Genomic DNA, 20,975 nt, shown 5'->3' on the forward strand with positions numbered 1-20,975 from the left:
ATGAGACAATCTGAACAAGAATGTAACACAATGGCCTTCATAAATTGACATCTTCAAGGTTTTCTTTGTGTAAGTTATGAACATATAACCAAAGCTCAGATCAATTCTGTGTCACAAACCTGCCAACTCTTTACAACACTGTATACTGTTTAGCAGTGGTAGCAGCTGTCTGTTTGTCTATGAAAGAGATGCGGAACCATATTCAGTAGACTACAGCCTAAAGAATCCAAACTGAAGACATTATGGGCTGTATGAACATTAGTTAATCGGTGGTGCAGATCTGGATCAGGGGGAGGGTCCAGGATTTTCCTTCTCATTCTTTAACATTGTGAGATTTGGGCGTTTTTCCAACGTTTTCCTGGAGCAGGAATGTTTAGGGGTCTGATATTTATAAGTGTGTGCAAATTGGTGAGGATCCAAATAAAAATTCTGATCCAGTGAATTAAAATGTGGCTTCACAAGGGGACTGTCGGGCCTTGGGCGGAGGTATGCACTTCTAGTTTGATTTAGATTTGTATCAATGTGCAATTATGTTCAGAAAAACATTTTAAACATGGTCTTGTAAATGTTTGTGTAGATTCCAATGTTTCCAATGACATGCAGGATGAGTTTGGAGGTGGTGAGAATACATCACAAAATGTAGATTATTTTAGTGATCTTGAATGATGCAGCGATGATTAACAAGGAGTTTCTTGTTTACATATTTTACTCTGTGTGAACATCATATATTTTAAATGTAGAGGCCGAAGAAGCTATGACAGCTCATCAAACTGTCTATCTGGTTCTTCTGGTAATGATAATAAGGCGGGAGCAGCAGCGTGCTGGGTGAGCAGCAGCAGTAGTCTCGTGCTTCCGGCTTGCCGCGCGTCTATTCTCGCGATATCCGGCGAGACTCCGCTCTCTTCTCGTCCAGCATGGCGGCGCTGTATGAGGGATACACGTTGTGCGGACTCGTTCCAGCTCAAACTCTGTCGAACTCGGGCGTTCAGGGCATCGAACAGGAGCGAGACAGCGACCACGTCGTCGTCACGGACTCCACCAGATGTGTCACCCTGTACAAAGTGAGTTTTACTCTCTGTTTTCACGAGGCTCTTGTTAACCGGAGCCAGCTGATCACTGCGACCCGAGACACTCGTGTTGGCATCATCGCCTCCGTTCGCCAACAGTCACAGAAACCACGGACAAGACAGGAAATTAACATTTCACCCCGGATCGTTCTTCAGTTCTCTTGAAAATACACAGGAGTGGTGGCGGCACAGGTTGAAGCTAAATGCTAGTTTACACAAACATACATGGCAGGTTAGCTAACTTTAGCTAAATCCACCACAGGGCACACACACACACACACAATGCTTAATGACTTCGATAACCTGTGAACTCACACTGACTTCAGCTAATCACTTAGTAGCTCCTTTATAATTTCCTATTTAAATGTCTGGTGGCTACAGAGAATAGCTTGTACCAGATAAAAAACATGATGCAGTTTTCTGTGTTTGGGATAAAGCAGCTTAAAGTTTACATTGGCAGAACTTTTTAATGATTAAATGTAATGATTTATGATTTCAGGAACAGAGGTAGTATTCAATTCAGGCCACAGTTTATCATGGGGGGTGGTCTATATGGCATTATCAGCTTGTTTTAGCAGTGTAGTTACAGGTAAAGGGAACTGGAACACATGCATGAGATGGTAGGAGTGGGGGACTAGGTCCAAAAATTATATCAAGATAATGTTCACATCATTTGACAACGGTAATTCTCAGGATACATACCACGTTATTATTACCTCTAACAAGGAGGTCACATGTTCATTTGCGTATGTTTGTTTGCGTTTTTGTTGTCAGGGTTAGACAAAAACTACTGGGCATTTCCATGGAATAATTGATGGACCTATTCAAAACAATCCGGCACATTGAGGTGACTGCTATCTATGAGCATGTGCAATTTGATGCAGCTTGATTGAATTTAAGGGGACTGTTGAGCCTTGGAGGGGGTACACGTTCTACTGAGTGCCACCAGTCTCTTTATGTTTTGAAATGGAGTTTTGCTTCTGAGTGAAGGTTGAGCTTTCTCTTCTTTATGAGCAGAGAATGACAAACACTTGATAAACGGCAAACTATTTTACATATCTGAAGTCGATCCATTATGTACCTCTACACTGTGCTTGCCCAAAGAAGGAGCAATGTATCGATATATATTGGACCTTTTGTTATATTGCTATTGATGAAATGTATATTGTGTTAACTATTTATGTTTTATTGCCCTCCCCTAAGAAATATTATTAATTCTTCCTTCCTTCCTCTGTGGTTCTGACAGGTGTCAGACCAGAAGCCACTCGGCAGCTGGACCGTTAAACAAGGTCAAACTCTGACCTGCTCAGCAGTCTTCAATTCACAGACCAATGAATATGTGGCCATCACAGATTACAAGGTAGACCTTTCTACACATTCTTGTATTCTGAGTCATTTTACGCAGCCCTACTGACTTACCAACCAACCAGGCCAGTTCTTTTACCTTTTTCATACAATTAAAGAAGGTAGTGAACGGCTGTGGCTCAGGAGATAGAGCCCGTCTATGAGCCTGATGGGTCGCTCAATCTATTCCCATCTCGTCCTGGCTGCATGCTGAAGTGTCCTTGGGCAAGGCACTGAACCCCAAATTTCTCTTGACTGCAGCATGAGAATGAGATTACTCATAGACACATTAGCACTGTGTGAATGAATATGTTAATATCTGCTGTATTGAAAAGCATTTTCATCATTAAGACTAGTAAAAGGTTATATAAATGCAGGCAAGTTACCAAGTTAAATGAAAAAGCAATGACTGAAAACTTGTTAGTGACTGTGTTAGTGAGGTTACGGTTTAATTTTGCTTTATTTCAATCTTCCATCCAATTTTGTTTTTACCAGGTTTGTATTATCGGTTTTCCTTGTCCATATTGCTACTGATTCATTACATAATGTTTATACTTTTTATGTTTTGATCATTATAATTAACAATATGAGGTCCTGGAACATAACGAAATGTTTATTTACTCTATTGGTCTTGCTGTAGATCGGAACTTTCTGAAATATTTATAACCTGATGCCCTTTTTTGTTGTCTTTAAGGTTATCAGAATATGGAAGGAAGAAGACATTCTCTTAGAAAAGGCCTTCAAAGCAACAGTAAGTCTGAACATGGGTTCATCTCTTCTGTCAACAGCATTTTGCATCCGCTCCATTTGAAAATGTATTTTTAAAAAGTATTAAGTAGGGTACAGATCCATGAAATAAATATTTCTCTCTTTCTCTTCTACTGCCAACATGGTTTATTGTACCATGGCTTTTTTTTTTTTTTTATCTAGAAAGCCCCTTATTTTTGGAGTTATCCATAGTATTCTGAGTAACCAGCCAAAAAAGCTATAAATGCCTTTACTGATGGCACATTCTCATTCCGGCCTCCTGTGCAAATATTCTCTCCAGCTGTCATCAGATGTCTGGAAGGTCCATTGTGTGGATGGAGCGGAGCCTGTGGTCTTATTTCAGAGAGGAGCTGTGAGACTGCTGGACTCGCTGCTTTCTGCTCCCCAGCAGCCCATAGAGGAAGTCCTGTCTCAAGAAGAGGCCATCAGGTCAGTATCATGATGCCTTAGAGCCAGAGGAAAACCCTTGTGTTACAATCGCCGGATTGCTGATGCAGACCTTTTTGTTTCTTTCAGCCTGTAAATGCATTGTCTTTTTGTTCTTTAGGTGGAGCACCAACATAGTGGCAGAGACACAGCAGATTGTCGTCTTCACAACTGAACAGGTAACAGAATTCAAAATGTTTGACTTGTGACAAAAAAGTTGATCAATCATTTCAAATATTTCAGGTTTAAGTGTTTGTTGGACTTGTATCACAATGCCAAGCCATAAAATAATTAATTCAGTGTTATGCTAATGTGCCTACACATGAATGACATGGATTTAAATGACCCACTTAGCAAAATATAATTAGTCTATCCTTGTTTTCTTCACATGCGGCAGGGAAAGCTATTAGGTACTGAACTGTTTCTAAATGTTTGTTTGCCTCACTGTCTTCCCACAGAAAGGAGATCATTTCCTCTACCTGCAGAGACTGAACCCTAACACCCTACAGAGGTACCGGCTGGAGAGAGAAGAGCCTGGTGTCGCCCCGCTCAGCTTCTCTGCCTCCTACAGGGATAAACACATCCGCCTGCTTTATCTCTGTAAGCCAGCATTTCCTGTGAAAACCCTTTTAGTGTCAGTGTTTGGCAGCTCAGGCGAGTTTTAATGGACTTGGAAATGAAAACAGGCTCAACACAGTGGGTGATAAGAATTTCTAATAGAAAGGAACAAACATAAATACTGACAGTGATAGCCCAATGGCAGTAATTTTAATGCTTTGTATGCAAGAGGTGTGTGATGAAAACGGACACGCGTGAAAGAGTCCTGGTAGGTATGTTTTCTAAACTTTGAATTCAGCACCCTGCCACTACTAATGGAGACCTGCCACAAACGAGGCACCCTACTCATTTAGCATAACTGTAGAGAGAAGTGACTGACCCTGGTTCAGTATAGCTGCTTTCAGACAGGCGCTGAACTTATGCCCATTAGGCTCCTCTTGTCTCTCTTTCTTCCTCACTGCAATTCAGCTGAACTAAGAAGGGAAACATGTGGCTGTGACCTTTTGTGCCCTTATTAAGGGGGTTAGATGTTTATGATAAACAACTTGTAGCCTATAATTAAATCATTTTATCCTGAGCGGGAGCCCCATGCTGTGTATCCTCTTGATTGGGCAGCCAATGCTGATCTTTCAGTTGAATGACAGACTCAACACCTAGGATCCAATATTGTTGAGATTCTTTTTACATTAGATGTTGTATTGCATGTGACATGCGAAGTGAGAGTGATGTTATTGGCTCCATCTACCCTCTCCCTTCCTTTTCCCTTTTTGTGCCTAATTGTTTTCCTGCCCCACAGACCCTAACGGCCATGTGTACCAGAGTGTGGTCTCTGTGCGAGGCCTGGCGACTGAAGAAGGGACTCAGGCTCTGTCACTTCCCCGTAGCCTGCTGCTGGCTCTTCCTGTGGGTGAGGGCCCGCTGGAGGCAGCGTCAGCCATGGTCCTGGATGAAGCCCATGTAGCTGTTGTCGGTGTTCCACATCCCTCTGCTGGAGCTGGTAAAGGTAACTTCAGTTCATTTACCCTGACTACAGACAACAGGTGCTCTACTCGGACATATCTGTTTGAGGTTTTCAGGTGAAATTGGACTGAGGATATGATGTTTGTTTCTGTTTTTGCTCGACTCAAAGTAGCATTTTTAGCATGCCAGATCCAGATGTGTGTCCTAAAGGTTTAAGTTACTTTAGAAAAGTAAGAAATTGTTAAAACTAAAATGATTTTTAGGTTCAAATTATTACTTCAGTCTAAATATTACTGTAATCTTCTACTGTATTCCATCTTTTTTACATGTGGACCATATTTTCAGAATAAATGCACAAGAATGACTCCAGTATCTAATGTGAGTGTCTGTGTTTCCTGATTGTCTCCGTCTTTGATTTTTTCAGACTTTCTCTGCATCTGGAATACCAATTTCCAAACGCTTCAGGCGGGAAAAGAAATGGCTGGTAAAATCTATGGGCAGGTAGGGTTGCTTTACAATATCAAATTTAAATTAGCATGACACTCAGTAAAGTGCACACAGCCTCCAAGGCCAGACAGTCCCCTTACATTCAATCAAGCTGCACCATACTGATAGATATCGGTTCCTTAAATATGCCAGATGTTTTCCCATCAAGTATTCCATGGGAAATCAGTGAAAATGTTGAAGGACCCTGTATCTTGCAATTCAGGCCAGTAGTTTATGCATCATCGTGCTTACATACAGTGAGTAATACAATATACTGATGTGGACTTTTAGTCATGCTAGTGACAGGAGAGTAGAGCTCATACGGGACAGTCACCAGTGTGCATGCAAGCTTTGTTGCTGATGTTAGAAGTGTGCATGAACCACACCCACATTACGACCGGCCAAGGTTCCCTGTCCTTCCAGCTGCTGGGTGCTGACGGAGGCCTGTATGACTTTGGTAGAGCATTGTGTCTGCGCTCCACTGTGACGGGCTTCACTGTCCCTCCTCACAACTGCATTGCGGTTTACAATCTTAAGATAGATGGATAAACACACTAGATCACGCAGTCTTTGTTTTTAATCTATATAACATTTGCTTGTACCATTAATTCTGATCCATTTTCTTTTCTTTCTGATTTAGCTATGGTGTTATTCCAACAAGTTATTCATTCCACATGGGAAAACCCTCTCTGTTATCCCATTTGTCTGCCCCACATCGTCACTGGCCTATGCACTGGGGAAACTGAGGCAGGCCAAGACTGAAGGTGAGCGTAAACAATATTTTGGTACTGTGATCTTAATAAAAATATTCTTGCAGACAAAAGAAAAACCTGTAACCTTTACAACTTGTTTGCTTGATTTATTACATGTAATTAATACAACAATATATTGTATTGTGTACAGTACATATAAAACAAAATAAAAATGTCTAACTACCACAGATTCCAAAGCTCCAGCTTCTGTACCATCTTGGAACAACATTCTGCACGGGGAGAAAGCTCAGCCCTCCAGAACGGTGGAGACCAGGAAGACGGTGAGTTAGATAACTGTGTTTTTATATGCGTTCTCAAGGCAAAATAAGGTCAATGACTTGATACAGCGAGGACAGACTTTCTTTTTGCAAAGAAAACCTGAAAATGTTTAAGTTAGTTTTGTCACTTTCTTAAAAGAAAAAATACTACAAGGCAACTGTACTGTTTAGAATTTGTGGTCTTGTTGATAATGGCAACTCTAATGAACTCTTCTTTTCTCTCCCTATAGAGAACAACCCGTAAGACTCAATCAACTCCTTGTTTAACAACTGACCAAGTTCTGGAGCTCATTAAGGTAAAATGCAAATTTTAGTTTTTGTGGTCCTGATTTACATGCTTCAGCAAAACAAGATTTACAAACGCTGATATTGTTTTATTTTCCCACTGTAGACGGCCCCAGTAGAAGATGTCCAGAAAGAAGTGGAGGGGCTTCTGTCCAGATCCGACATCCAGGACTTGCAGCCCTCAGTGGGGCGGCTTGTATCAGTCCTTGTGTCCAGGAGCCTGGCTGATCCAGCTTTCTACACCCCGAGCACCCTGGCTCAGCTGGTGCACACTCAGGGTCTCTGTCACAGGTCAGGAAGATTAAAATGTTTCTCAAAACTACTATCTTACATCAGTCTTTATTTTACAAAATGTGTTTCTCTGCTGTTATACAATAATGGGACCATTTACCTTTTATGACCTCCTGCAGTGTGTGTCCTGACCTTGTGCTGTTGGCCCTGGAGAGGAAGGACTACTTTCTGTGTCAACTCTGCTTGCAGTTCTTCCCTGACATCCCTGAAGCTGTCACCTGTGCCTGTCTGATGGCCTTTATCAGGTAAAAACCTAATTTCTTATAAACTATGTTGAACATACAATATGTGGTGCAGGTGATGAGGTCATCTGGGATAGTTTTTAATACCAGGCCTCAGATACAAGCAAGACATCCTGTCTATGCCTGTTACCTTTTGTGACCACAGGGGGCACCAAAATAATAAAAAATGTTTAGTTTGATGAAATATGCTGCACACAGTGAAACAGAAGTGGTGTAGCTGTTTTAATAATCTGCCTTGGTTTAATATAAAGTGGTTAACAATATGCTGTTCTACCTTGGTCTTGCAGTATGCCAGACGTTGATGCAGAGAAAGGGAGCCTGGAGCCCGACAGCGTCTCCTTCATGGAAACCCTCATATCTCAGGAGCATGGCCAGGTCGGCTTGCAGAACGGTTTCAGCCCCCCCTCCTTGGACGAGCAGCACTCAGACGCCCACAGAGGAGGTGATGTCATCATCACCAACGCAGAAGAAAAGGAGAAGACCTCAACTCCCACAGAACAGATGTGTCCCGTGGGATTACACAAGGCTGTTCTACTGTATCCTTCCAATGCACAGTCAATCAAACACAATTGACCAATGAGGCAACTATTCACAATCAACTTAGGCTACGTCCATACTACTACAACTTTGTTTGAAAACTCAGCCACTGATACACCTGTCATACACTCTACTCCTCAGTTTGAGAGATGTTAAAATTGAGAAGTTCTGAAACGCTGCTGGTTTTAGTTTAAAATATCTGGGGCTTTGTTTTAGTCTGGACGGGCAGAAACAGAGTTTTGGTAATAATGACGTAGACACTCACCACGGCTGATTGGGTATTTTCGTTTAACATGAACCCCTTCTGGAAGAAAACAACCAGCATTAGCCTGAGATACCAGAACACAACATGGATAATCAATTACAAGCGTTGCTGACTCTGTTGTCTTTGCAAACAGCTGTTGTATAGTTAAATTCTGTGTTTTTCAATGATCCAACTGCTTACATGTGTAGGAGACAAACTTGTATTCAAGCAATTCCTATGTACACTGGGACCTGTATGCTTTCGTCTGTACCCTGGCATGCACTCGCCCCCACTGTACGCGAGTGGTCACATGAAATGCCATGTTGGTATGGACGGGGTATTAGAACTGATACGGAGCCAAAACACATGACATTTTAAGTTGTAAACGTTTGTTACCGAAAATGTAGTAGTATGGATGTAGCCTTGAAGTTAGTTTCTGTTGCTGCACATATTTTGTGTTGGTAAATAAACTTAGAAACTTAATAGATGCAGTAATCAATTTAAAATGACTGAGAAATGTTTAAGTATGACACTTTAACTCAGGCTGCAAAGAAATGAGGTGTTGCAGACGGCGTACAGCGACACTTTCCTCCTCCCACACCTTAAAGATCTCTCCTCCCAGAATGTTGTTGTAAGTAACAGATTGGTTGATGCTATTTAGGTTGTTCAGGTATGAAATTTATGTACAATTTACAACTCTTTAGTCCTCAGTCTTTATCCATAGAGTCTGATTGTGGATTGTTCTGCTATTTTTTGTTCAAATGAAAGTAGTGAAAATAACAATAAATGTAGCTCATTGCATGTTGCACCATTTAATAGGCCGTTCTAGTGTTTTCAGTCAGTCCAGCTATAGTAACTAAAAAACATGTGTTTACTGTGTTTATTTTCTTTCTCGTCCAATCAGCTTTTCCTCCAGTATCTGCAGTTCCTCTACCTAAAATTTTCCCAGGATGCTGTGCCACAGATGGGATTGAGATCACCAAGTCTGGCTCAGGTCTGTATCAATGTCTGCCCCTATTATCAGGATGTCCATCTTTGACACATCAATACAGGCAGTGTCTGTCACAGGAGGACACATTACTTGACTTACCTGGAGGCAGAAAACATTATTTTTGCTCACTTAGCTCACTAATTTGCCAATCCAGATATGGTGGAGGTAAAATGTTAATTCAAACCTGAACTTTGTGAATTCAGTTCAGCCACAGAAAAAATGTCAAGGGATGTAGAGTTGTACTGAGATAGATTATAAGAAACCAAAGCCTCTGGAGACATGTTTGTGCCTAGTATGATCATATCTGCCAAATGCCATCAATTTGATCTGATCTCAGAAATAGTTATTGACCCCAACATTTTTTTTTTAAACTTCTAATATGGAACAAACATGTGAAATAACGGCTATCATGATATTCAGATCTAGTCCGATTTATTTCTATACTATATTGAAAAACAGGATTTGAGCCAAAGTGCCACGATTGTAGAAATCATGCCAAATTGTGTTATGTTACCAATCAGACTTTCCTGTGTTTAAAAACAAAACAAATGACAGTTGTGTTTTTCTTTGCGTTTGATTAAAGATCATGGACTGGGTTTGCTTGGTGTTGGACGCTCATTTCACTGTGCTGGTGATGACCCCAGAGGCCAAAGGATTACTGCTGAACCTCCACAACTTTGTGAAGTCACAGGTAACACTCTCCTCTTTGTAACTGGTTGCATGTTGGTTTTATTGCAGTCGTTCTGTGTGCCTGTTATTGAAGATGTGTTAAAAGTTATGTGGGAAAGCATTTAAAACAATTTGCTTTCTTGTGTCCTCAGGTGAGACTGGTTTCTGAGCTTGGAAAGATCGAGAGCAGCCTCCAGGAGCTCAACAAGATGAAAGAAAAGAGGGACATTGGACAATACTCCATTGAAGTCATTGAGCTGTTTTAGAATGTGTACAGAATACTTTTAATAAACCTTCGAGCAGATCGTCTCCTCCCGACTGTTCACCTGAAGGCGTTTCAGGGTTGTTTGCATGTCTCGACTGGTTTTAGAAGTGCTTTTTGGCGCAGATGCTCACCACCAAAACTCAAGTTGCATGAATTTCACTGAAGACATTGAACTGACTTGCAGTTCAATCTCAACTGTTTTAAATTTGTGTAAGCCAATGAAAATGTGTCCATTCCTATGACTTCAATTGCATGATTTATTTACACTGTCAGTTTGGTATAACACATACAAAAGCAACTTAATACAGCAGTATGGTTACGGTTTTAACCTTCATTCATAATGAGACTGCCATTGAACAATTAACTGCCGGAGTGAATGGTTGTATTTTGTATGTCCTAACACAGCTGGATATGTGTAAGTGTGTCAGCTGGGACTCTACAGGGTTTCCACAGGAGAAGCTTATATGTTGAATACAATTGTCTAACAAAGAGAAAACGGTCAATGTGTGACTTTATTTTTATTAAACGATCAAGGTTGAAATACAACCAATCAGTGTTGGAATCACTGTAGTTCCTGTTGTGATTTCTGTAAACTCGTAGTGTGACAACTAAAGGTGAATAAAGGTAATTAATATTATCTGTATTATAAGGTGGTAAAAAACAATGAGGTTTCATCATGCACTGAACACTTGAAACAATATCTTCAACTCCTTGAACAATTTGTTGTACAAGTTAGATATTTTCAGACATGAACTCTTGTTAGGAGTTATAACACTATTAGGTCCGAACTTGCCTTTCACATATGAAAAACACAGCAGGAGATTCTTAGTTGTTTGCTAACAAACCTATGTAGATGGATTTTGGAAAGAAATATGTCTGGGTACACAGTGATCTTGTTGAATAGCTGATGCAAAAAGCATTTGCTTTGGTTAATTATTTCATAGCTGATTAATTTTGAAATGCAATTATTTTATCACAAACAAAATGTTTAGCAAAAGAAAGTGAATGAATAGCAATTCTAATCTTTTACACCTACATCTAGAGCACCTTTAAAAACAAGTCACATGGTGCTTCACAGAATGAGGAAATCCACATACTCGTCAATGTAATTAAAAGCTGATGAAGGAACAATGACAGCTATAAAGTCATGTAGAAGTTGTGATGTTACACATGTTATAATTTAAATGTAACTGGGACACATGGTTACAACAGAATATATCCAGTTATATGTTTGTTGAACTCAACATTGCTACTAAAAGGTTTAAATGGTTCATCCAATTGAAAACAGCGTCAGATTTCCTTGGTAATTTTCTTAATGCATTCTCTGATTTTATCCAATTCTACTTATTATAATGGATGGCCTGATTAGATTTTAGTGTTTTTATTCATTTATGACTGTGTTTTACTTGTTTTTATGATATTGTTGTGCATTGTTACTTATTGCTTACCTATTTGTGACTTTGTTTTGAGAAGTGCTACACAGATAAAGATGTTATATTATTATCAGGGAGTAAATTCAAGGTTATTTAAAATGTATTTGGAAAAGAAATAAAATGCAGCAGTTTGTATATTCACTACATTTAAAACCAGATCAAATATCGTCACCCTCTTAAACTAATGTCCCAAGACATTTGTTCAGGTTTTTCAGAAAACAAAACAATTAACCAAATATTGAATATATGATATTTATTAATAATTTCACTCAAAAAGGTTATGACAATAGATGACTATTGACATACTAATAATGTCTGTCAATTATGTAACATAAGAGGAATAAATGACTTAGGCACATTTTTGAACATGCCTTTGTGACTTAAATAATTTTAAACCTTCAACTCTGTCAACAATAAAGCATAACTGACAAACTAACTAAACATAATGCTGAGGAGGCATGTGCATCTCCTCAGTTCTCCCTCCAGCTCTTCTTTGCTGGGGTTCTTGACTGATGCCTATTAGTGTGGCAAATTGTCAAAGAAGTGATGACACTCAACGGGCATGACGTGTTTCATTGACTGGAGGTCCTGGAACTTTCTTATCCATGCTATCGGCTCCTTTCTGTACCCTTTGTGGCAGTGCTTCCCACGCAGAGTCCTCCGAGAAGGACAGCTTGAAATGGACCTTGCCTTCACTGCTAAACTGAAGAGCCCTCAAGTGATGCACAATCGGATCTCCAGCTTTTTTGCCTGGTCTGATGCTAATGAATTATGATCCATTCATTTTCAGGAACTCATCATGCTTCAGCACCTTCACATGGTAAAGTGATGGCCTGATTACGTAGTATGATGTCGTAGTCTCTCGGGGTGAAGATATCCGTAACTATTTTGCCTTCAATAGTACTATGCATGCTGTCACACTCCATTTGTGTGTGCCCTGCAACAAGGTGTTATTAGTACCTCATAATTCCTTGCAAGCTCAGAGAATGCATTCGCCACACATGCATTGCGGTTCTGATAACCGCCACCGTCGCTCCACACTATGATCTCCTTGAGTTCTGGATGATCATCATCATCAGATATGTCCTCTTCATGGTGTGCATGTGTCTGCTTGGCATCTTCAACAACATCAACGGGAGTGTTTAAGGTATTGTCTGCTCCATCTGAAACAGAGTCTTGGCCTGGTACATGCGGCTTCATCTCTTCAACGACGGTCTCATTGTCATTTTCAGTGGATGAGGCCTGATCGGTGTCAGAATTGTCAAGTGCATCTCCTACCAAAAAGGAAAACCATTTCAACCCTTTGAGGTGTACAGTCACAAATGTGTGATCATTCTGAAAAACATCCATTGCCTTGTGGTCACTCACATCAGGGATTCCCAAAGTGGTGTGCATGCACCCCTAGGGGTGCACAAGCTGCCTCTAGACACTGCACAACAGGCATACTATAATACCGGTCAAAAGATGTTATGATTACTAATATTATGTTCAAGTGAGATTTTCATTAAATAAAAACACAAAGGTAAAGAGGATCCTTTGTAATTTTTTTGTTATACACCATTATTTTAGGTAGGTGACGATATGTAACTTTTAAGACTGATTCGGCTCCATATGAGTAAATAACCGTATACCAATAATGTATCTATGGGCTTATCGTTGTCTTCTTGCTTTATTGTGACGACGGTCGCGACAGGGCTGAAATGACCGATGTTCCGGTGTAATGAACTTGACCCGCATGTGACCGGTTAGCACGGATAACACACCGCGTTAGCACGGATAACACACAGCAGCGTTAGCACGGATAACTTATATTATGAACTAGCACGGCACGGGTTGTTGTAGAATGGTGAGTCACGTGAGCGCGCACCAAGTCTGTCACTTTAGTGTAAAGTTAGAGAAAATTACCAGCAGCCGCGCACTCGTACGTTGAACTGGTTAAAACGTAAAGGTGGTTTTGAGATTATTAAACTGCCACAGCGAAGAGACGTAATATGTGTTAATGTTGTGTTAGTTTTACGTTCTGTTTAACACGGTGTTTGTTATTGTTTTTACATTTTGTTAAATAAATGCATCGCTTTTACTTTGAAGGAAAGGCGCTGAACATCCGGTGAAATCGCTGCACGCGTGTGTAGCTTGACTGAGGCCTGTTGTGTTTTCAACGGAGGGAGAGCCAAGAAGAAAAATGGCGTCTGCAGGCGACACAGAGCGGGACACCGGCCGTTCACTTTGAGCTTTCCACCCTGGAAGTGAGACCGGGGCCTGGTGGGCACGCAGCGGGAACCGTCGCCGGACCCACTGGCTCGTTGCTATCCCGATTTTCTCCGGTGTGCGCGTCTCGTTCGAGCACCGAGATTGAAGCGGAACAGGAGCGACTCTCTCCCACAATGAGGGGGAGAAGAGGAAGGCCGCCCAAACAAGCAGCCGTGATGCGGGAGGGTTCACCCGGGCCAGTCCGCGGCTCTCGGGGCGGCAGGAACAGAGGGATGCGCGGGCGGGGGAGAAGCAGAGGTCGGGGACGGGTGGCAAGCGGCGGCTTCTGCGGCACTGGCTCCGCGGAAGTGGACACAGAAATCTCCGGCCGAGAGAACTTTCATTCGTCCCGGGGCCGCAGGAAAGTTGGAGCCTCCATCACGGCGGCGGCCGCGGCATCGCGGAGCAGAGGAGGCAGAGGGAGAGGCAGGGGGTCCAGAGGCGTCCGCGGCGTCAGAGGCGGAGTGCGGCGGCCTCTGAACAAGGTGGTCTACGACGACAACAGCGACGAGGAGGACGATAATATAAGCTACAGGTCGGAGGAAGACGAACTCCTGAACGACAACCCGTCGGATCCAGAAGAAGAGGAGGCCTTGGGAAACGACTCGGACTATCTGGAGGAGCTACCGTATGATGATGATGATGCCAGCTACTGCACCGAGAGCAGCTTTCGGAGCCTCAGCACGCTCGGTAGCACCCCAGGTACGTCCGTGTGCAAGTGCACGCACCTCACCGCTGCACGTTTGCATCACTCACAGTGTGCATTTTATTTTTAGCTCAGTACAGAAAGCAAGGCGCATTGTTCAAAATGGAGCTTGCACTCAGAAACAGGCCTTTGTTTACCGTGTGCTCTGCTGGCCGCTGCCGAGCGGATCCACGCTCCGACCAGCGCTCACCTACCTCCTTTTTGTCGGATCAGCACATTTTGATGTCAGTTTATAAACACGAATTTACGCCCTTTTTTTCACCGGATTCCCGTTTTTTCCCCCCTTTTTCACGCTCGTTGTATTTGACGTTTTCTGAGGGAGACGTGCTGACTGCGTTTGCTACTTTTCATTCATTCCATTCATTCAGTGTTTCTACTTGTGTAAAACCAAAGCAGTCTGTTGTGGACTCTGCAAACTTCGCTCCATCAAAACACACAGTTTGTAAACATCGCCTCTAGCTGGTGTCACTTTGACAGCTCATAGGGGGTTTTCTCAAAACTGCAGCACTTAATCCCAGTGTCACCAATTCAGTCAAGATCTCTATATTTAGGCTCATATTTTTCCCAGTTTGATTCCAGAAGTGACTCCACTTACATAACGCTGCTAAATGAGTTTGACAGGCCTTTGTTTTGACCTTTCCCCACTTTTTTGTAAGCATCTCATTACAGCATTATGTGGTGCACTGTTGCCATAGTAACCACTCATATGTTTATCAGGTGGCCAAGTTAGATCCATCACGTTCCCAGTTATGACCAGTCATGTTTATGAAGCTGGTGTCTGCAATGGAAATCAGTGTCCAGTGTAAAGTAACGCTCTGTAAGGGATGGGACGATCAACTGGAATCAGTCATTCTAAACAGGATTAGGATAATGTTTTTTTCTTTGAAACAAATAGTTCAAATGAAAAAACCTTTAACTGCAGATTGTATTTCTTGAACCGTTTGACCTATAACACATCACAACTCCCCGGTCCGGTGAGGTCGTAGTTGATCAGGTTCAGGGATTACACACACGCACACGCACAACTGTCAACTTTCAATGGCCTTGCATCAACATGGTAGTATTGTGAGTGTGTGCGTGTGTTGGGTCTTTCATAAAATCAATGCTGACAGGCTGACACTATGGTCCTCTCACTGTCATGGGCACATAGGCACATACCATTGCTTACCCCTGTTGGACCCATTCATGGCGCACGGTCGCAGGTTAATCCCTTTTCTGCTGTTGTAGTGGTATCACTGGACTCTGTTCACGCATCATCACTAAACAACCTCCAGTTTACCAGCTTTAACTGCAGTGTGTACAGCACAGATGCAGCATGGCAGACAGTAGGGATGTGGTGCTGTAACTTTATAGGATTAGTTTATTTGGTCTCCTCGAACACAGCTTAAAATTTAGTTCGTATATTGTTTTTGTATCCTTTATTTTATAAGACCAGGATTTGGAACTTTTAGCTGCCCACCTACTTTGTGGTACCTCTTGGGGGAACCCCAAGTACCACCAGGTAAGCTGAAAGATTGTTCTGAGTGTCCCCAGGGTCCAGGGCCTTCATTTCTGTAACATCACAGGGAACAGTTCAGTGAGACATCAGGGATTGTAATAGGTTCATGCACTGGATTGCATGGGCTATTGGTAAACATTAGGTATAGCACATTCCAGTTTGGTAAACTCTGTGCATCTCATGAAAATGGTCATAGTTGCTATTTTGTGGAGCTCTAAAGCAGCAGTGCTCATTTTATTCTCCAGATACATTTGTTTTCTCTTCAAATATCTGTATTTCAAATGCTTACATTTACTGCTTATAAACTTTACTGTTATTGTTAGTTGTGAGTAGACAGGCAGCACGCTGCTTGAAGTGGTGTATAGACACATCTCCTTTTCATTGTTTTCCTTTATTTATGTGCATCCCATCTGTAACTCCTCTCCTGACTCTTTTCCTGTCAATTTTCACAGGCCCGAAAAGGAGTCGGTTAATGCCACCAGGCTCTCCCATCCTTGAGGCAAAGGACATTCCTCCCTTGGATCTTCCCAAGTCGTCTGAGGACCTCCTGGTCCTTACCTCGCAGCTCCTCAATGTATCTGCTGTCTACGAGGTCCTCCGAAACTTTGGCTCAGTGCTGCGTCTCTCTCCGTTCCGGTTTGAGGATTTCTGTGCAGCGCTGGCCAGCCAGGAGCAGTGCACGCTGCTGGCAGAGACCCACGTCTCCCTGCTCAAAGCTATTCTCAGAGAAGAGGACACTTCCAACACCACATTTGGTCCTGCTGACGTGAAGGACTCTGTTAACTCCACATTGTATTTTGTGGATGGTATGACCTGGCCAGAGGTGGTGCGGGCGTACTGTGAGAGTGACCCGGAGTACCGGCATATTCTGCCTCCCCAAGAGAGCGAGGATTACCCATATGAACCATTGGACAGCAAAATTAAAGTTCTACAGTTTTTGGTGGACCAGTTCCTTGCAACCAATATTGCCCGGGAGGAACTCATGTCAGAAGGAGTGGTTGCCTATGATGACCACTGCCGAGTGTGCCATCGTCTCGGTGACCTGCTGTGCTGCGAGACATGTTCGGCCGTTTACCATCTGGAGTGTGTGAAACCACCGCTGCAGGAAGTACCAGAGGACGAGTGGCAGTGCGAAGTGTGTGTAGCACACAAGGTTCCTGGTGTTGCAGACTGCATCCCAGAGGTTCAGAAGAGCAAGCCATTTATCCGTCAACTGCCAGTCGGCTATGACCGACACCAGCGCAAATACTGGTTCCTGAATCGGCGCATTGTTGTGTAAGTTTACATTTATGTTCCAAGATAGAATTTAACTTTATTTTGCAGGTGACCAAATATTACTGTCATTCACATTGACAATATAAAGTAAAGTTACTAAAATATCCAAATATACCTCAAACATTCAAAATGTTTATTTAACTCTCATTAACCTTGTTTTGTCGAAGAGGGGCCTCGGCAATAAATTAAAGTAGATACAATACACACAACGCCTCACACACACCCAACTTCCATAAGTTTATGTTGTCACACACTAAAAGTATTTTGGCTGTGAGGATAATCAGCATAAAAGAAGTTACTTTACAAAACGGCTTAATTAGTTACATCAAACTTGAGGCCACGGATGTCACAAACTATCTGTGTGTACAATGATAAACCACACCACACAGAGGAGAGAGGTGGCCACTAATCCTGCAATTTCCATTCTGCTCATTTCTCAACTGTGATTTGATATGATACACTACACACTGTGGCTGCCCTCTGTGCAGCTGATGTACCACTGCGGGTCAGTTTACATTGTTTATTCATTCATGAGCTATACTGCTTAGCCGTTTAGGGTCACGGGGGGGCTGGAGCCGATCCCAGCTGACATTTTGCGAGAGGCGAGGTACAGCCAGCACAGAACGCCAGTCAATGATAGGGGCTGACATAAGCAGTTTTTCATTTGGGTCCACACTTTGTCCGGAGCTTTCCTTTCACATGTTAGGAAGCCAGCAGCAGATTCTCTGATCAGACGCTCCTCACAACACCACAGAAAGTGTTCAGGTGAGGGCTGGCGCAGGAGGCAGTGCGTAACATAGGTCTTAGTTTACAGTACTTCGACACCGGTGTCGGCCCATATTGACAAAAGCTCTTCAATGTTGGTGTCTTTCCAATTTGACATCTGTGTTTTCTACGTGTATAACTCCTCTTATTTATCCTGAAATATTTGTATTCCTTTGAGGGGGCTTTTATCTCAGTTTTACATCCGTCATGTGTTACAAACGACAACATCTCCACTCACTCATGATGAATCCTCCAGATAATCTCCTGCTTTGTTCCCACATGGGCTCATCAGCATTAACTGGAGTTTTTTCTTGGCCTCTGGCAGGAGAAACTGACTCAGACATTTGCGTTCTCACATACAGCCCCTCATGAAAATTTAGATTACCTGGATTTCAGTGTAGGTCTGAAAGCAGCTGCAGAGACAAACACGTATTCACATTCATACTTAAGTGCTGATAAGACTCGTACCTGAGATATGTGATGATCTTCTTGAGATACACCACCCAGCTCCCTGTGTGTGGTTGATTTTATATTTGTTATAGCCTCCTTGTTAATCAAAGCCATTAATAATATCAATTTGATATGAGGGACATGTTCTTTACAGAACACGGGTTCAACCTGCATTGGACTCCCCTCCATTCATATGAGTGTTTTTCATTGTTTAAATCCACTTGTTATGGTTATGAATCTATCATGATGACTCTCCCCACGTAGACCGAGGACTACGTGATTTGGAGTGGAGAGAAAAAGGCATAGCACCTATCCCTCCGAGTTCCCTTTGCTCTAAGGTTTGGGGTTATCCTTACCATGGCAGTGTATGATACTCTAGAATTACAGAATTTTCTTTAACCATAAAACGTGATTCAAATTTTGTTTACATTGTTGACACTAACAAAAAAAAGCCTTATCCCCGTAGACTTGCCTGGAGTCCAAAGCCAGAGCTGTTCAGTCTTGGTTTTATAGTCTAGAGCAGAGGTCACTAACAGGCGGACCGCGGTCCGGGTCCGGACCCAGAAGCCGTCCAGTACGGACCCGGACCTACAGCCAAAACAGAAGGTTATGATTTAAAATTTGACGGGGCGCTTCTATTTGTAACCGGCGCAGCTTTTGTAGTCTTTACGGTAGTGGTTTAGCGGATGAGGAAACGCACAGACCAATTGCATGCGAGTTAAGCCATCCCAAGTGATACTACTCAGCCAATCAAGTCTGTGCATTCCCGGTGGTAAACATTGCGACTCTACAGTGCAGACAGATGAGAGAGCTAGAGGCAAGTTACACATGAAAAGACGGTAGAAAGAAAAAGACAGATAGAGATACAGGTAGAGAAAACAAAGGGAGTGATACAGAGGAGTGAGCCGGAGAAAGGGAGAGAAACAGATGAGTGAGCCGGAGAAAGGGAGAGAAACAGATGAGTGAGCCGGAGAAAGGGAGAGAAACAGAAGAGTGAGACGGAGAAAGGGAGAGAAACAGGAGTGAGGCGGAGAAAGGGAGAGAAACAGAGGAGTGAGACGGAGAAAGGGAGAGAAACAGGAGTGAGACGGAGAAAGGGAGAGAAACAGAGGAGTGAGACGGAGAAAGGGAGAGAAACAGGAGTGAGACGGAGAAAGGGAGAGAAACAGACGTACAAAGTGGGGGAGTGGGATATAAGAGGGGAAGAAAGTGATTCTAAAACTGTTCAATTGTTGAGATGTGTTGAGATTTATTATCTGTAAAATTGGTTGAGACTTTTGAGTCAAGATGTGAAACTTTTGCTCCCTTTATTTAATTTTTCTGAAGTTAAGCCCTTTATTTGAACATGCACAATTTTCACATTTTATTTATTTTCTCTTATTTTGAAATGCAGCCCTACTTTTATTTAGTTAATGAGAGAACATTATACATATCGGCAATCATACATATATGTTCAGTTCTATGTTACGTTCTATGTCAAAGTTTTTGAATCGTACTGAATTCATTTGATTTGACAGTCAGGTATTTAATACATGCAGATGTTGATACAACTACTAGGCTACTTAAATATATATCACACTAAATAGTTACACATTATGATCTTCCAGACCTTGGCTTCAAGAAATTTTCTCTAACTGGACCTCTTTACATTTTAGTTGAATACCCCTGGTCTAGAGGTTACTAATGAAAAAAGGTTGAATGTCCTGTAGTGACCCATTCAGACATACTGCAGTTATATTAATTAGTAGGCAAGTTCTCACTGGTCTAGTAGAAATAATGCTGGATGGTTTGAGCTCTTTCCACTGAGAAAATGCCCATCCCAGGTTCACTCCTTTATTCCTCGGATTCTACCACCCTCCTTCGGGACAGATTTTCTTTTGCTGGGTAGTTTCCACGGTTAATCCGGTTGTTTCACTGTCTGCCAGTTCTGCTATCTAGGGAAAGCTTCTGAGAGCTACCACAAGAAAACAAAAGTGCTATCCTCTTGTTAAATTTTCACAAGGGCCGTAAATCAAGCTTTAGTTTTCCCAGGAGATCTTGTACCCAGTTGAGAAAGGATGGCATGGTGGACGTGAGGCTTATAGGAAACTAATCTAAAACATTTAATATACCATACATTTTTTAATAAAGCAAAACAAATGTGTCTATTGACACTTATCGAGATTACAGGACGACAGGAAACATTTTCCATTTGCTTTGCTTCAAAATATTATGCAGGTGCAGACACGCTTAAAATCAGATATAGGGCTGTATATTTTGTTACTGCTTAAAATCCTCAGTAAGAAGAAGTAATGAGCTCTTAGGTGTAAAGTTGAGTACACACAAGCTTAATTTCTAGCTTAAAGATTTGCATCTCAACAAGAGCTGCTATTTAATGAAGCAAAAATAACTGCATCCCTCCATAGGATTTAACATAACCTGACCATCAGCAGTAG

The 20,975-nt window shown here is 42.1% G+C and overlaps 2 protein-coding genes across 11 annotated transcripts in view; both read left to right on the top strand.

Moving 5' to 3' along the window:
- The first annotated feature begins 828 nt into the window (after positions 1-828).
- Positions 829-10,725, top strand: nol11 (nucleolar protein 11). Its single transcript, XM_034592538.1, has 18 exons — positions 829-1,061; positions 2,314-2,427; positions 3,106-3,162; positions 3,460-3,608; positions 3,727-3,784; positions 4,064-4,205; positions 4,960-5,166; positions 5,548-5,624; positions 6,250-6,373; positions 6,551-6,642; positions 6,870-6,935; positions 7,031-7,215; positions 7,335-7,460; positions 7,745-7,993; positions 8,791-8,869; positions 9,143-9,232; positions 9,813-9,920; positions 10,051-10,725. The coding sequence occupies exons 1-18, from the start codon at positions 915-917 to the stop codon at positions 10,162-10,164; spliced, it is 2,184 nt and encodes a 727-aa protein (XP_034448429.1). The 5' UTR covers positions 829-914; the 3' UTR covers positions 10,165-10,725.
- Positions 10,726-13,741: 3,016 nt separating this feature from the next.
- The window catches only part of LOC117765880 (nucleosome-remodeling factor subunit BPTF-like), a 46,154-nt gene continuing 38,920 nt past the window's right edge, over positions 13,742-20,975 (top strand). For 4 of the 10 annotated variants that reach the window (XM_034592444.1, XM_034592491.1, XM_034592500.1 and 1 more), the window contains exons 1-2: positions 13,742-14,548; positions 16,503-17,325. In XM_034592444.1, the coding sequence (XP_034448335.1) occupies positions 13,981-14,548; positions 16,503-17,325 (1,391 nt within the window). In that variant the 5' untranslated portion in view covers positions 13,742-13,980. The remainder of the gene's footprint in view (positions 14,549-16,502; positions 17,326-20,975) is intronic. The other 6 variants (XM_034592453.1, XM_034592464.1, XM_034592483.1 and 3 more) reach the window with 3 other exon arrangements.

This window comes from Hippoglossus hippoglossus, chromosome 1, assembly GCF_009819705.1.
Source record: "Hippoglossus hippoglossus isolate fHipHip1 chromosome 1, fHipHip1.pri, whole genome shotgun sequence".
NCBI classification, from domain to species: Eukaryota; Metazoa; Chordata; class Actinopteri; order Pleuronectiformes; family Pleuronectidae; genus Hippoglossus; species Hippoglossus hippoglossus.

Coding starts and splice junctions, on each gene's coding strand:
- nol11 (XM_034592538.1), top strand. CDS start 915: ATGGCGGCGCTGTATGAGGGATACACGTTGTGCGGACTCGTTCCAGCT. Junction 5,625..6,249: donor CTGGTAAAATCTATGGGCAG/GTAGGGTTGCTT, acceptor TTTCTGATTTAG/CTATGGTGTTATTCCAACAA. Junction 6,643..6,869: donor CGGTGGAGACCAGGAAGACG/GTGAGTTAGATA, acceptor CTCTCCCTATAG/AGAACAACCCGTAAGACTCA.